The sequence below is a fragment of the Podarcis melisellensis genome, assembly GCF_964234715.1.
Source record: "Podarcis melisellensis genome assembly, chromosome: 2".
Lineage (NCBI taxonomy): Eukaryota > Metazoa > Chordata > Lepidosauria > Squamata > Lacertidae > Podarcis > Podarcis melisellensis.
In genome coordinates this window covers 95,202,287-95,216,941 of record NC_138529.1, presented here as the reverse complement: position 1 = coordinate 95,216,941, position 14,655 = coordinate 95,202,287, and the positions used below count along the sequence as shown (strand labels likewise).

The 14,655-nt window shown below is 40.9% G+C and overlaps 1 protein-coding gene across 1 annotated transcript in view; it reads right to left on the bottom strand.

The window, feature by feature from the left end:
• MDFIC2 (MyoD family inhibitor domain containing 2) overlaps positions 1-14,655 on the bottom strand; it is a gene marked incomplete at its 3' end in the record, with an annotated part of 49,565 nt that overhangs the window by 20,957 nt on the left and 13,953 nt on the right. Inside the window, exons 3-4 of the mRNA XM_081903379.1 lie at positions 7,736-7,774; positions 54-122 (exon numbers count right to left, since the gene is read on the bottom strand). Coding sequence (XP_081759505.1) covers positions 54-122; positions 7,736-7,774 — 108 coding nt within the window. The remainder of the gene's footprint in view (positions 1-53; positions 123-7,735; positions 7,775-14,655) is intronic.

Below are 14,655 nucleotides of genomic sequence, written 5' to 3'. Positions count from 1 at the left end.
TTGTGGGACAATGCTACACAATTATCCATGTGTTTCCACAAACAGAATCTTACCTGGATGATCTGCTGTATTCAGAATTACAATAGGGAGAACTTGCAGAGGCAGGGAGCTGGTGCAACTGTCTTGGTGGAAAAATAAACAAGGATACAATCAACAAATGCTATTCGGGGGTCATTCCTTAAGAACATAATACTTCAGAGTAGTAACTATTTGTAATAAGACAGGGAGGGCTTATTGGGTGAAATATTATTTTTACACTCATTAATTTTCCTTCAGCACATTCATTTTGTTATTCTGGGGCAACTCTTCTTCCTCAAAGGGAAAGTACTTTTGGCCAGGTGAATAACAACCCCATGGGAACTTTTGTCGAGGGCAGGACTGACTGCTCAGTAGCCCTCCAGATCTTGCTGAATCCATCATTCCTGAGCATTGGCTACACTGCTGGGAGTTGGAGTTCAACCAATGGGTTCAAGTTACAAGCAAGAAGATTCCAGATAAACACCAGGAAGAACTTTCTGACAGTAAGAGCTATTCAACAGTGAAACAAACTCCCTCAGAAGATGGTGGACTCTCCTTCGCTGGAGGTTGGATGGCATGTGTCAGGGATACTTTAGTTGAGATTTCTGCATTGCAGGGGATTGGACGAGATAATCTTCATGGTCCTTTCCAACTGTACAATTCTATGATTCTTTGATTCTACAAAAATATATGGCCATAGCTTAGCCACCCCTGTTCTAGACTCTAGACCTTTCTGGATTATAGATGGGAGGTCTCATCTGATTTGATTCAGCTCTCATCTGTAGCCAAATCTATCAAAGCTGCACTTCCTGAAACAGCAGGTGAGTCAAAACACAGCTGTCCTTTGAAATTCACACTTACTTGCATTTTTCAACCACCAAAAGCCAGACCAATAGTGCTGTCCAAATGCCTGATACCAATCAATCAATCAATCAATCAATCAATCAATCAATCAACCAATCAATATATTGCCCAATAGCAGGGATGATAAATCCTCCCTGGGAGAGCATACCACAATCAGGGGACCACCATGGAAACGGTCCATTCTCTTGAGGCAGGGATACAGAGCAGGGCTTCAGATATTGATCTCAGTATTCAAGTAGCCTCATACAGGTAAAGGTGATCTGTGAGGTATTGTTTATAAGGCTTTATAAGTCAAACCTAGCACTGTGAATTGGGCTCAAAATCACTTCTACTTGCACCTGCAAGTTTTCTTCCACATGCTTCCACTTGCCAGATTGCGACATATGTTCACAGAAAACCAGAAAACCACTGTGGATACACCAAGTTTCCAGAAAATACTTGGCTACAACAAATTACAATTCAAGTGTGTATGCATGTAGTGTGCATGTGTGAGAAAGAGATGAAAGACATGTGTGTGTAAGCGCATAAGAAACGCACTGGTCTCATTTTCAGACTGAATACCTGTGAAATTCTGTAAGCTACATATTGCACATGGTGCAAAGAAAATAGAAAAACAAACTCCAACAGAAACTAGAAGACTGAAATACGTAAAGATGTGGTTGTGATCTGAAATTGAAAACAAATTGGGATTTGTTTTCATACACTCGCAACCTTTCTGTTTCCTATATTGAGGCAAAAGGCTGTTAAGGGGGTTGGAAAGTGTTTATTTTAGTAGCATAGAAGCAGGAAACTGTACCAGCCTATAAATATACTATGAGTTGCTTATGACATCACTAAGCCATGCAAACCTCTTCTCTTTTGATTTATGATGATGTATGAGTAATTCACATTGGTTTGAGTTTACTGGATTTGCTAATACAGTAACAGGGAAGAGCTGATGAAAGGAACATATAATCGGAAGTGAATTTTTGATGTCACCTTTTAAGTTCATATATGAGTGACTGGGTAGATTAGAATGTTTTTGGTGGACTTTTAACTTTTATTTTTATTATTTATTAAATTTCTATAGTGCCCTTCATCCAGGCATCACAGGGTGGCACTTTGTCCCCATCCAAATCTCACATCCCGTTCATTTCCATTAACGTCATTGTTATTAAACTATATCCTGTGCACATGAATGTATCCTCAGAAACCACCTGCCATCCCCATATAAAACGTGGCCTTTCAAATTATTCCCATCCTTCTGATGAATAACCCAAGCATGTTTAGTTTCCAAAGAGAAAATGTCCCAGCTTTTGTATGTGATAAAAGCACTATAGCCATTTTTGGCAAAATAAAATTTGCTGTTTTAATAATAATAATAATAATAATAATAATAATAATAATAATAATAATAATAATAATAATAGATTGCAAAGAAATTGTCTGACAAAAAAGGCTTCATTTTATTAAGAAATTCAGTTCATTTCATCTCTGTTCTATGTATGAAAAGCTGAAATTCAAATTAAACAGATAAGTGTTCAACTCTGATTTTCCATTGTGTAGCATTGCCCATCTGTATGCAAAAACCTCAATTATATAATGTACACATAATATGTAATGCCAGTAATGTGCAATGACCAACATGCAAGTAAAACCAAGCCGAATGTGAACCTATATGGCTGCCTTAGCTACAAGTGGATTTTTCTATTTTTTGGTCACTTATCACTTCTTGTCCCATGAGTTAAAACCCTCCAACAGACAATATGCATTAGATACCACGTGTGTAACTTTGACTTTCTGGAGTAATCTCTGTTGCATACATTTTCTTTTTCTTTCTTTTTCTTTTTTTTTAAGAGCATGTTAACTTTGCACATATTACAATGTGACATGTTAAAAGTATTAAAGGTAGACACTTGAGACACAGAAGGTTAAACCTATTTTGAAAATATGTATCTTTTTAATAGGTTTCAGCTACTGGAAGTATTAGAATAAATATATGGTAGGGCTGACATTTGGAGCTCTTTCGTCTCATCTCCTCCGCCCCCTTTTTTCAAATAAAGAAATATCTCTCTTGGAAGACATTTTGTAGCCAGACTTCCTACAAAATAAAAAGTGGAGATATGAGAGAGAGAGAGAGAGAGAGAGAGAGAGAGAGAGAGAGAGAGAGAGAGAGAGAGAGAGAGGATGGCAGGAAAGGGAAGTTAAGAAAAGATTCTCTCTCCCACATTCAGTTTAATAAAATTAAAGCAATTTACGTAATATTGATATGTCGATATGTTTTTTCAATAATTTCCCCCCTGCAATTTAAATAAAACTCTCATCACTTCAAAAATTATAATTATATGTCTTCCTCCCACTTTGAAAATGGCAGAAGGTGCTCATTTGCAGAGTTCTACTCTTCAGATTTTCCCTGAGAATAGAAATGTCATGACTCAGTTAACAATGCTTTATTATTCACATTGATCTTTTTTTATAGTGTTCTTTATCTCAAAAACATTGTAAATCAGATAGCTTCCTCCCACTCTTTTGTTCATTTGCAAATTTTTATTATTCTCGTTTAAGAAAGCAATGGAGTGTCAAAAGTCACTATATATTGTTTATATTCTTTTTCTTCCTTTAAAATTACCTTTAACAATAAAAAATAAAGCTTAGCATTTAGGGGGGAAATACCTGAATTTTTTAACAAGCGCAGAGTTAAGAAAGGAAGGAGTAAGATTTGCAGTAGTGCATGTGTGTGTTTGTGAATGCATACATAACCAGCCCAGCCAAAGACATTTTGCTGCCTGAGGCGAAGAAACATAAGAAGCTGCTATTTACATAATCAGACCATTGCTCCGACTAGCTCAGTATTGTCCACACTGACCGCAAGCAGGTACACATGGCTGTTGCTCACCCTCTTGAGAGCCCCCTGGCTTCTTCTCCTAATGCAAACCTTCACAAACACAACTTCTTATTGTGAGGCGCCAGGTCCTTGTCATTCTTTCTCCCCCATTTTGCTATCTTGGGCAAGCCAGGGGTCGGGGTGGGGTCAGGAAACCTCCATGGCCATTGTGAGCCTCAGAAATAACATTTTCCTCCCACCCCTCAACAATGAATGAACTTGAGATGCCTGGGATTGAAGATTGGGAGAACACAGCCCAGCAGATTAAGGAACAGCTGGATATTATCTGGAACACAGCTAGAGGTTATCCTGGAGTGTATATTTTGAATACTTTAAATAATCATTATGTACATAGTTGGCAGGCGGAGAATCGGAAACCCTTCTCATTTCTTTTCTTTTCTTTTCCTTTTCTATGACTTCTATTTTTTCTTTCCTTTCTGCTAACTCTGTCTATAGTTATGTAAGAGGATGCAGGTGGCGCTGTGGTCTAAACCACTGAGCCTCTTGGGCTTGCCAATCAGAAGGTTGGTGATTCAAATCCTCACAACGGGGTGAGATCCCATTCTGTCCCAGCTCCTGCCAACCTAGCCGTTCGAAAGCACGGCAGTGCAAGTAAATAGGTACCATTGTGGCGGGAAGTTAAATGGTGATTCCATGCACTCTGGCTTCCATCACGGTGTTCCGTTGCGCCAGAAGTGGTTTAGTCATGCTGGCCACATGACCTGGAAAGCTGTCTGCAGGCAACGCCAGCTCCCTCAGCCTGAAAGTGAGATGAGCGCCACAACCCCATAGTCGCCTTTGACTGGACTTAACCGTCCAGGAGTCCTTGACCGTTTACCCTTATATTTATGTTTTTTAAATGTTTCCTACTTCGGTTTAATGAAGATACACACAGGAAGGAAGATGAAGGGGCAGGGTATGGGTGAACTCCCAGGTAACAGCTGGGAGGCTCACTTTCCTTTGTGTGGAATAAGGGTTAAGATACAACCTTAAAGAGATTGCTCCATCTTCATGGACCGCCACCACCTGAGTCCTTTCAGTTGTGGCATCTGGTATTTGGAATGACCTCCCTAAAGAAAGACACCTGGCTTCATTCCTGCCTCTTTTTAGGTTGTGAAGACAATTTTATTTTGTCATGCTTTTCAAGAAGTTTGGCTTTACTGTGAATTGTGTTTCTGTTTCAAAATTCTTGTGTTGATTGCTGTTTAATTTATATCTTTTAATTTTACTTTATGTTAAATCTGTTTTCTATTTTGGATTATATTGTCTTGAACGCCCTGTGAACAGCCCTCCCACCAGATGTCAAGGAAATAAACAACTATCTGACTTTTATACGACATCTGAAGGCAGCCCTGTTGAGGGAAGCTTTTAATTTTTGATGTTTTATTGTGTTTGTGATATTCTGTCGCAAGCTGCCCAGAGTGGCTGAGGAGGCCCGGACTAGTCTGACTGTAAAGAGGTGCAAGGAAGTTGCAGCAATGAGAAATCCTAGTGATTTCCTTGTTCCTCCTCTGCCCTGGGCAAAGTATCTTGCTGGTGGGCTGCAGTGACAGCACCCCAAACAGCAAAAAGTGTTTGGCTGTTCTTTCAGTTTCCAGTGATGTCCCAGAATGCAATTTGGTTAGCAACATTGTGGGAAATGAAAAGATCCAACATCTTGGCACTGCTTGGAATGTTGAGCTGGAAAATATTCACTAGGAGTATGCTTGGTGCTGGCACCAGCCCTGATGCTTAGATTGCTAGAAGGCGCAACTGGTGGCTATAGCCATCAGTTCAGACAGCAGGTACTACAGTCACTCAAAATCTGCTCAACATATGGCTGTAGTACAAACTGACCCAGTATTGCAATCCAGTTGAGCTGAAGGTCATTTGAACTGCTAGTTCTGCCTGCCGGAAGGTGTTTTCTTAAATGGCTGTCTACTTGATAAAACTGGATCTGATCAATCCTTCCTATATTTTTTCCCCTGAAGCTTGCTGAAACCATCTATCCTGAATGTGCAAAACTGGGCTGAAAAACCTGATGGGAAACTTAGCAGTTGCTCACAGCGCAGGCTTGAAATTGTCTTAAACTAGGCTTTGTTTCGTTGTGTGGTATGTATATGTCTGGCTGGGGTGTGCTTATTTGACAGGAAGTAGTCCTTCCGAGGACCTCTCTAAGAGGAAGGTGTACCAGCTTCTTACTGGAAGAAAGGCGTCTCTTAAATTATGGCCTGTATAGAGCTGTAACGCCAAGGGAGAGTCATGCATAAGATGTAACTCTGCTTCTGTATCAAAATTAGGCAAAACCCACCTTTATTCCCACTTGAAAAGAGGGATCTTGCTCTCCCTCTCCCTCTTTTGGTATCTGCTATATATTCAAAGCAAGCACTTTTTGCTGTCAGTATACTGCTATTGTTCACGACTCCAAATGTATTAAAAACACAAGGGCATTTTACGATGTGTATTGTGCATGAGAAATATTGTTACATGACAAGCTCCAATTGGCAAGTGAAAAGAGGTTTTATTGAAGGAAATCGCAGCAGCAAACAGTGAACTATGCAGAATAATGGTAATTGTTCCTTTAACATTGGCAGCACACGTTCACTTAATATGACTTGTTCCTCTGTCTCTGCCTCATCAAGACCCAGAGGACCTGTTAGACAAGCAGCCAGCCACCTCTCTCTGGGATCAAGCTGTCAATGCAAACTTGCTTTCTTTTTCTTTCTTCGAGCTAAGCTATACCCCCAGAGCTCCCAAAGCTTTTCCTGACTGAAAGCTTTTCTGAATTTTTTTTTTAAGCGAGCTCCGTTCTAAATTACATCACATGAGCACTTCTGTTCAGATTGACAGAACAAAAGAGGTGTGTTGGGAAAGGGGGAGGGGGTTCCAAAAATATATCCTGAGTTGCCTCCATTTCACCATAGGATTTGCTTTGTTGCAGTTGATCGGGGAGGTTGTTGTGTTAGGCCTGCTTTACAAACAAAAAGTCCAGAATGGAAGTGTGAAATTAGTCAAATAAACATAACCATGTTCCCTACTTTATAAAAGACAGCCTTCTATTTTAATGGCTTGGAGGACAGTCCTCTGTTTGATGGGTTGGTCTGGTCCATGTCCAGTTTAAAGAGAAAGAACCGTAAGAATGTTAGAGCAGAGGCCTTGCCGGTTGAGCTGGCACACAGATTACCTGGTCACCCTCTTCCCCACTATGGTGAGATGCATTGCATTTCTGTTTAATGATTTATATATTTGCACGATATTTATACAATTATAAGATGCCATTCCTATGCAAATCTGCATCCACTTTGGTCCTCTCTTGGGGCGATTTGTAAGACACACACGTGCAGGACAGTGCAGTCCTGGAAATTCTTGGTTCACATCCTGCCTCTGCTATGAGCACAATGGGTGATCATCAGTTGGTCTGAATGTTACTTAAAAGAGTTGTAGTTTAGACTAAGGGCATAATCCTAACCCTAGATCTGCCATGTTAGGATACCTCAGCCAGCAGGTTCCTGGCTCCGCTGGGCTATGTTAGTGTAAGACACCAACCTCAGCTCAGCCAGAGATACGATAGCATGACTCTTTCATCGTAGCTCAGCCAGGGCTAAACTGAGACTAGCAGATCTTACACTGTGTTAATCCTTGAAAAAAATGGCCATTCTGTTTCCCCTCTACCATTTTAAAGGCTTGTTTCCCCTTTAGGTCGACTCAGTCAGCAGTAGAGCAGCAATCCTGCTGCTGAATCAAGTTTGGATCTGCTATACTTTGCATCAGTTTAAATTAAACAAGCATAAATTACACTGGCTTTGCATATTGCTACCTCATGATGTATTTCTGCACACACACAGCATGAGAGCATGTCTTATTCAGCTCAGTAGAGTTTTGTTATCTATTCACAGATAGGACCCGTTAGATTATTGTGATGTGCTAAAACATGGGGTTGCCTGTGGAAACTGTTTGGAAACACTTAAATTCACCTCTAGTTTGCACTTTATGCTTAAAATCTGCAGTTACGTTGGTCTCCAAGAGGTTGGGAAATAGGGTTGGTCAATCCTTGTGATGGAGGGGAGGGGGGGGAGAGAAGAAAAATTACTATGTTTATAAACATGAAGGCTCACCATACTTTGCAAATCACACCATGGCACCTGGAGAAGCAGAGGTGTCAGGGTATCATGTAAAGGAACAACCCCTCAAAACACAGCTCAAAAGCAGCCTTCAAATTCTCTCACTGGAACAAACCACATTCTTTCTAACCCTCTTCAGCCAGCCAGTCTGTGCTTTGCTTGGGGTCTGGATAGCACAAATGGGGTTGGATGGTCATCAAAGTGCATCTCATGGGATATATTTGAAGATAACAGCAGTTTTTATGGAGCAGAGAAGGTGCAAGAATAACAGTGACAACAGTTTTCAACATTGTCTTTGCTGGAAGCATGGGGGGGGTTAGATTGCAGAATTGAGGAACCCCTTTTATCAATCTCTTGCCTCAAAATCTTACATGAGACAATATTGGGGTTGTTTTTGTGTGTGCCTTTTGTTCATGGGAATGTATTGCTAAAGTCTGTTGAGGATTACTAGTGTGACAGTTCTCTTGCCATGAATCTACTAGGGATTCTGTACCAGCGTTTTGTGGGAGGTCTTTGAAATGCCTTTCATGTAGCAATCATTTCCCCCTTTCCTTTGTTGCTCTGAAATGGTGAAGGTGGTATCCTCCCCACCCCCTGCAGCTGTTCCTCTTTAAAGTAGATACTAGATGGTCCAAGGTTTTGAAAATAAACGGCAAGACTCTTCATTGCTTGGTCTCCGATTTCTGTTCAGAGTTCAGAGCTGACATTCCAATGCCCACTCTCTCCATAGCAGTTCTGAGGCTTAAGATATCACAGGGGAACCACTGTGAGGGACTGCCTGGAGGAGCAGTGAATGGATATTGATGAGTGGGCACCGGGAAAGGGGGCTTGGAGACTGACTAGGAAGAAGGGATCAGTTGGCTGGGGGACCCCGTAGTAGCCAGGGGATGAGAGGCAGAGGCAGAAGAAGCTGTGGGATTGGAGCATGAAGAACAGGTGGTGACAGAGAGAGAGAAAGATCAGGCTGGTACAGAGTCAAGGGTTTGCACACCTCCTCCTCCTCCTGCCCCCACCTCTCCTGTTCCACCATCTCCCAGGACTAGAAGAAGAAGAAGAAGAAGAAGAAGAAGAAGAAGAAGAAGAAGAAGAGTTTGGATTTGATATCCCGCCTTTCACTCCCTTTAAGGAGTCTCAAAGCGGCTAACATTCTCCTTTCCCTTCCTCCCCCACAACAAACACTCTGTGAGGTGAGTGAGGCTGAGAGACTTCAAAGAAGTGTGACTGGCCCAAGGTCACCCAGCAGCTGCATGTGGAGGAGCGGAGATGCGAACCCGGTTCCCCAGATTACAAAACTACTGCTCTTAACCACTACACCACACTGGCTCTCGAAGAGGAGCGAAGTGAGAGGAGCAGAAACAGGTTACACGCAGGTGAAGTATTTGCCTGCTTCTGTGCTCAGGTGCGGGAGATACATACAATGAGGTCGGGGTGGGGCTTCTCTGTTGTTGCAACTGCCTCATTGAGTGCACACCTAGGAGTAGCTGGGAGATGTAGGACTGATAAATATGCCTTTTCCCTAACTTATAATCTTTTGACCATTTTTTTTTTTGTTCATTCCTCACTCTGGACATCCCTTGCCTCGAAGTGCCATGACAACCACCCAGAGAACTTTCTGCAAATTGGAGGCATGTAAATGTTGTAATTAAAAATACAATAAAGAAAATATAGGAACAATGTACCTCCCTTGAAATGGGGTGCTCACAAAAAAACGGGAGACCTTAAACAAAATGAAGATTGTGCTGGTTGAGGCTGCTTAGTAAAGGATCAGGAACTCTTCTAAAAACTGGCACACTGAAGAATACACACAGATTGACACAGAAAACCATCTGCATTCATAGATCTGTGTGGCAGAGTGTCATCTGAGCCTCTCTGCATGAACCAAGATTTATAAGTGACTATTGAAAATACATTGCTCAGTGGGAACACACACAAACACACATATGCCCAGATCAATTATTATGTGAATTTTTGTCTGCTTAAAGATCTTCATTCATTCTTGTTCATGGGGGAAAGAACACGTATTTCTGGTGTATTGCTTTTGCTTCACAAGCAGGCTGCATCACTCACTAAAGGCTGCTTTCTCCATGGATCAAAATATCAGCATTCCACCTTGAGCGTTCTATGATGCTCCAAATTAACCAGTCACTTGTAGCCATTCAAAATAATGTGTGAGGGCTCAAACTGTGTAGGGCAGAGCTTTCCATACTGTGTGTTGTGACATGTTAGTGTGTCAGCGGCATTGTGTAGGTGTGTCACGCGAACACTCCTCGTGTCTTATAATGGGTTAGTTTAACCCCCCGGTTTGCTAGTAAAACTGAATTACTGTATCACGAAATGATGCAAGTCTAAAAAGTGTGTCAACAACTTGAAAAAATTGGTAAGCTCTGGTGCACTGCCCCCAGTAATCCCATGCATGTTGGCTGGTTCCCCAACCAATTCACTAAACAAAATCTTGCAGGACGATTTTGAACATGATTAGAATCCTGAGTGCTCAGTGTTCCCAATGGCAGAGATTGGATTTCATGCTCAACTGAAAGTGGTTCCCTGGGTCTTGTCCTATCTTGGGCTACAGCTACCTCCTGTTATCACCAGCTTGGGCACCTTCTTCCATACCAACAACCCCAGGCCTTTCGACTGGGGCAGGGGCGAGGTGCAGTTGTCACTGAAGTACTGGTGGGCTTGGGCTGCTGCACAGTGGTGAGTGGGTGTTCTCCACTGTGTTTTATTTATTTATTTTAAAATTAACGTGGTTGCATATTTTGTAACATTGGAAAGTGCCCTGGGATCGCTATGAAGAGTCCTCTCCAAATTCAGTAAATAAAGCCACCATTTTAGAGAGGCATATGAAACATCTTATGTTTCAGTAAATAAACATTTGATATTCTTTACACCAACATTATTTCCTGTTATGATTTTTACTAATGGTGCGTTCATAAGAAATTCAGAACAGAAAAAGCGTTACCGCTGTATGTTAGCATGTTAGCATTTTAGATATAAAGAACGCTTCAGCTGGGAAAATTAAGAATTAGTTAATTGGTTACAGAGCTTTAATTAAAGGTTACATATGGACTACTTCATATTTTTATTCTCTGTAACCAACTGGCAAGAACTAAACTTCTGTGCCACAAATTAGAGCACAAGCTTGTTATTCTTTAACCTGCAGAAACAGTGCAGGATGAATGTAATATATTTTATGTGTTGCGTGTGCTTTTCCCTTTCACTGTATCCACATCCAAGTCACAGGTAAGGTGATTTATATTTAATAGGAATCTTATGGGACCATCAAAAAGGGCATTTATTTGCTACTGAAATATCAATTAAGATAATATGCAAAGTAATACAGTAATCAAATAAACCTGATGGATAACATAAACTTTCTCCCCCCACGCCCCCCCAAAGCTGCACAGGCATGCTAACAAATCTATTTGATCAATATATGGGATGTAAAAAAAGAAAAGGAAAAGAAAAGACAAGATTGACTGATGAATAAAATGAGACTGACACAAATAGGCTGACAGCCAGTTTCAAGTCTCTTTAGGGCAAATGCAATTAACTTAGAATAATAGACTCAAATTTGATGGTTAGAAATGCATTTTTATTAACAATCACAGCCTGAATCATTATGTGAGCTTATGAATAAAATTGTACTTATATTTAGCATATGTGTGTGTATATACATATATCAAAGTATATATTAAGAAAAGGAGAGAAGATTGTTTTTAAGCATCAGAATGAGAAGGGGAGGGTGAAGAAACCTGATGAGATTTTAAATAAAGATACATATAAAACCATATCTGTATATATAGCAAGTATATAAGGATGCGGCGCTTAGATATACAGTATAGCATAGATCATCACCTCCCGCCAGCCATCTAGTCCCCCAAACTCCTAGGCCTTTTGGGATATAGATCTGCAATCAGGGTTTTTACCAATTTCATTCTGAAGAAGAGAAGTCATTACTAGAAAACTATGCTCATTCTCTTTAGTTTAATAGCTTTTTAAAATGATTCATTTAAGGAAGAAAAGATTAACACTATATTTACCAAGTGTTTTATTTCTGCTAGCAATGCCATCACAGTGACATTTTGTAATCTATATTTAAACTTTTTCTTTTCTTTTCTAAAAAGTAGTGGAAGGATTGGTAGTGTCGACATTTTTTTCTATGGCATGTTTGTCATTGGACCCTATTTGCATAAATAATGTTGTTCTAAAACAAAAATTGATGGATGTGACAAGAGGAGGAAGAGGAAGAGGAGTTTGGATTTGATATCCCGCTTTATCACTACCCGAAGGAGTCTTAAAGCGGCTAACAATCTCCTTTCCCTTCCTCCCCCACAACAAACACTCTGTGAGGTGAGTGAGGCTGAGAGACTTCAGAGAAGTGTGACTGGCCCAAGGTCACCCAGCAGCTGCATGTGGAGGAGCAGGGAAGCGAACCCGGTTCCCCAGATTATGAGTCCACCGCTCTTAACCACTACACCACACTGGCTAGAGAAAGAGGATATGGGCTGGATATGATGTGATATTCAGGGTTAGTCTTCAGGATATGACTGTGGGTTGACGCAAAGATGTGCCCACATTTTTTTTCATCTGGTCCTAACTACTTGTACTGCAGCAGAAGTTACTCTTGAGGATCCTTCACTTTTTGAGCGAAACCTTTTAGATAGAGGGTGAAAGTAGCTTTGGGATGTGATTATGGGTGTCAAGTCTTTACAGGATTCCAGGAAGTGGGATTCCAAGATCCAGAGACAGCTGGCTTGCCAGTCCAAGGGGGCTATAAGCAGGTGTATGGTCTCAGATGGGCAGAAGTTCTAAAACAGCAATCAAGGCTCAGATGGACTGAAAGCAAGCTTGCAGTCAAAACTAGGCATGGTTAAGTTCCAGAGCAGCAGTCAAGGATCTGGCAGACCAGGAGCAAGAACAGATTAAAAAACAGACAGGCTGGCAACACCCAGAGAAGTAACTAATGGCCATAGGCAAGCGGTTATGTCTGCCTTCCCTAACTTCCAGGTGTTTTAGACTACAACTCTCTGAACTCCTGATGATTGCCCAATCTCTCCATCTACCGGAGCACCACAATCAGTCATCTGTGGGGCAGGGAGGGCATGAGTCTTTTGCCTGATCTCTCCAGTTTCTTCTTGTAGTCTTACATTCTCTCCTCCTTGTAGGCTGCATTCTTGGAGACAATAATCTCCTACTACACATGGCTAGCGTTTAATCCCTTCAGTAACACCACATGTCATCAAGCCCGAAGTCTTCCATTCCACTAGAAATTTTATACAGGTGTGAATCTATTAAACTTTTGGATTTCTTCCTTCTGTGCACAATGTACCAGAAGAGTAGCCCTTAAAAGCTTAGTCTCTCTCTCCCCCCCCCCACAATTAATCAACTTAAAGGTTATTTCCAAGAGTGAAAGCAGTCAGTCACTTGACTAAATTGCCTTCATTTTCATATTTACCTGCATAGTACATACGCATAATGTCAGTTTTGTAATTTTAGTTTGCTATAATTTATTATTTACTTACCTTTATTTGGTAATTTATCACCTGCTCTTCATTAGAATCAATGCCAGAGCAGGATATAACATAAAAATATATAACACGTAATAAAATAAAACAATCTTTTTTTAAAAAAAACCAGCCAGCACAACAATAAATCAAATTTATATCACAGTATCACGAGCACAACGAAACATCTAGCCAAATGCCTCAGAAAATAGAAATGTCTTTGCAAGCACATAATGAATTGAGCCAGAATGGTTCTAAACTAGTGGCTGACTTGAATACTGTGGGGTGCTGAAGGCTGTATATGCACGTTTTGTTCTAGAATCAACGGAGGCTGATTTTTCTATATACACAATGTAGATCCACTGCATATTTTTTTGCCCCTGAAAAGTGCTTCATAAGTTTTATTTCAAAAATGAAAGCAGACAGCAGATTGGTTCTGCATTACTCTATAATGTGTCCATTTGAAAACAGATGGTCCTGTCAGATCTCCACACCTGTCCAATGGTGCTGTGAGTGGGTGTCTACCAAGATCACAATCGCCACTTCCTTCTTCATTCACCTGCAACATGTGCAGGGAGAAAAAGGTGTGGATTACCTAATCAGGGAAGGGTTTTCAAATGTGTATTAACCACACCTATCCATGTGGACAGCAAAATCTAGAACCAACCTGGATTGAAAGTATCAGTGGAGAATGAGTGCGGATGATTCCAGACTGAGAAAAGCAACATTTTGGGATCCTATAACTGGGTTAGTTTGCATGGAGCCAAAATCATAAACAGGGACTGGTGGTGCCTGCCTGATTACTTTTCCAAATAATGGCAAAAAGAACAAACCACAGGTGCAACAAAATCACCAACCCAGCACAGAGAGCAAGGTACATCACATCCTTCATTCCGATAACCACCATTCCATTCCATTTGAGCACTTGAGACATGTGCCCCCTCCACCATCCAAGCTAATTGGTTTCCTAAATAAGCACAAGACCAGGTGTTTCTGATGGAGGAATGGAAATAAATTCTAAAACATCATGTGCAAAATTGGTAATCTCAGCTCATCAGTGCCAGCTACTGATTTTTTTTTTCCATATTAAAAAGAGCAAAGTGTGAGAGACTAGGGTGCACATTTTAAGACATGCTGCTTAACAGTCAGGTATCGCCACCCCTTCTTAGAAATCTGAATTAGCCTCTGACATGGTTTCCTCCCCCCCCCCTCAATATAATCTAGTTGAGACACAAGAAACATAAGGAGAAGCTTTATACTGAGTCAAACTCTTGGTCCTTCTGGCTTGGTATTGTCTACACAA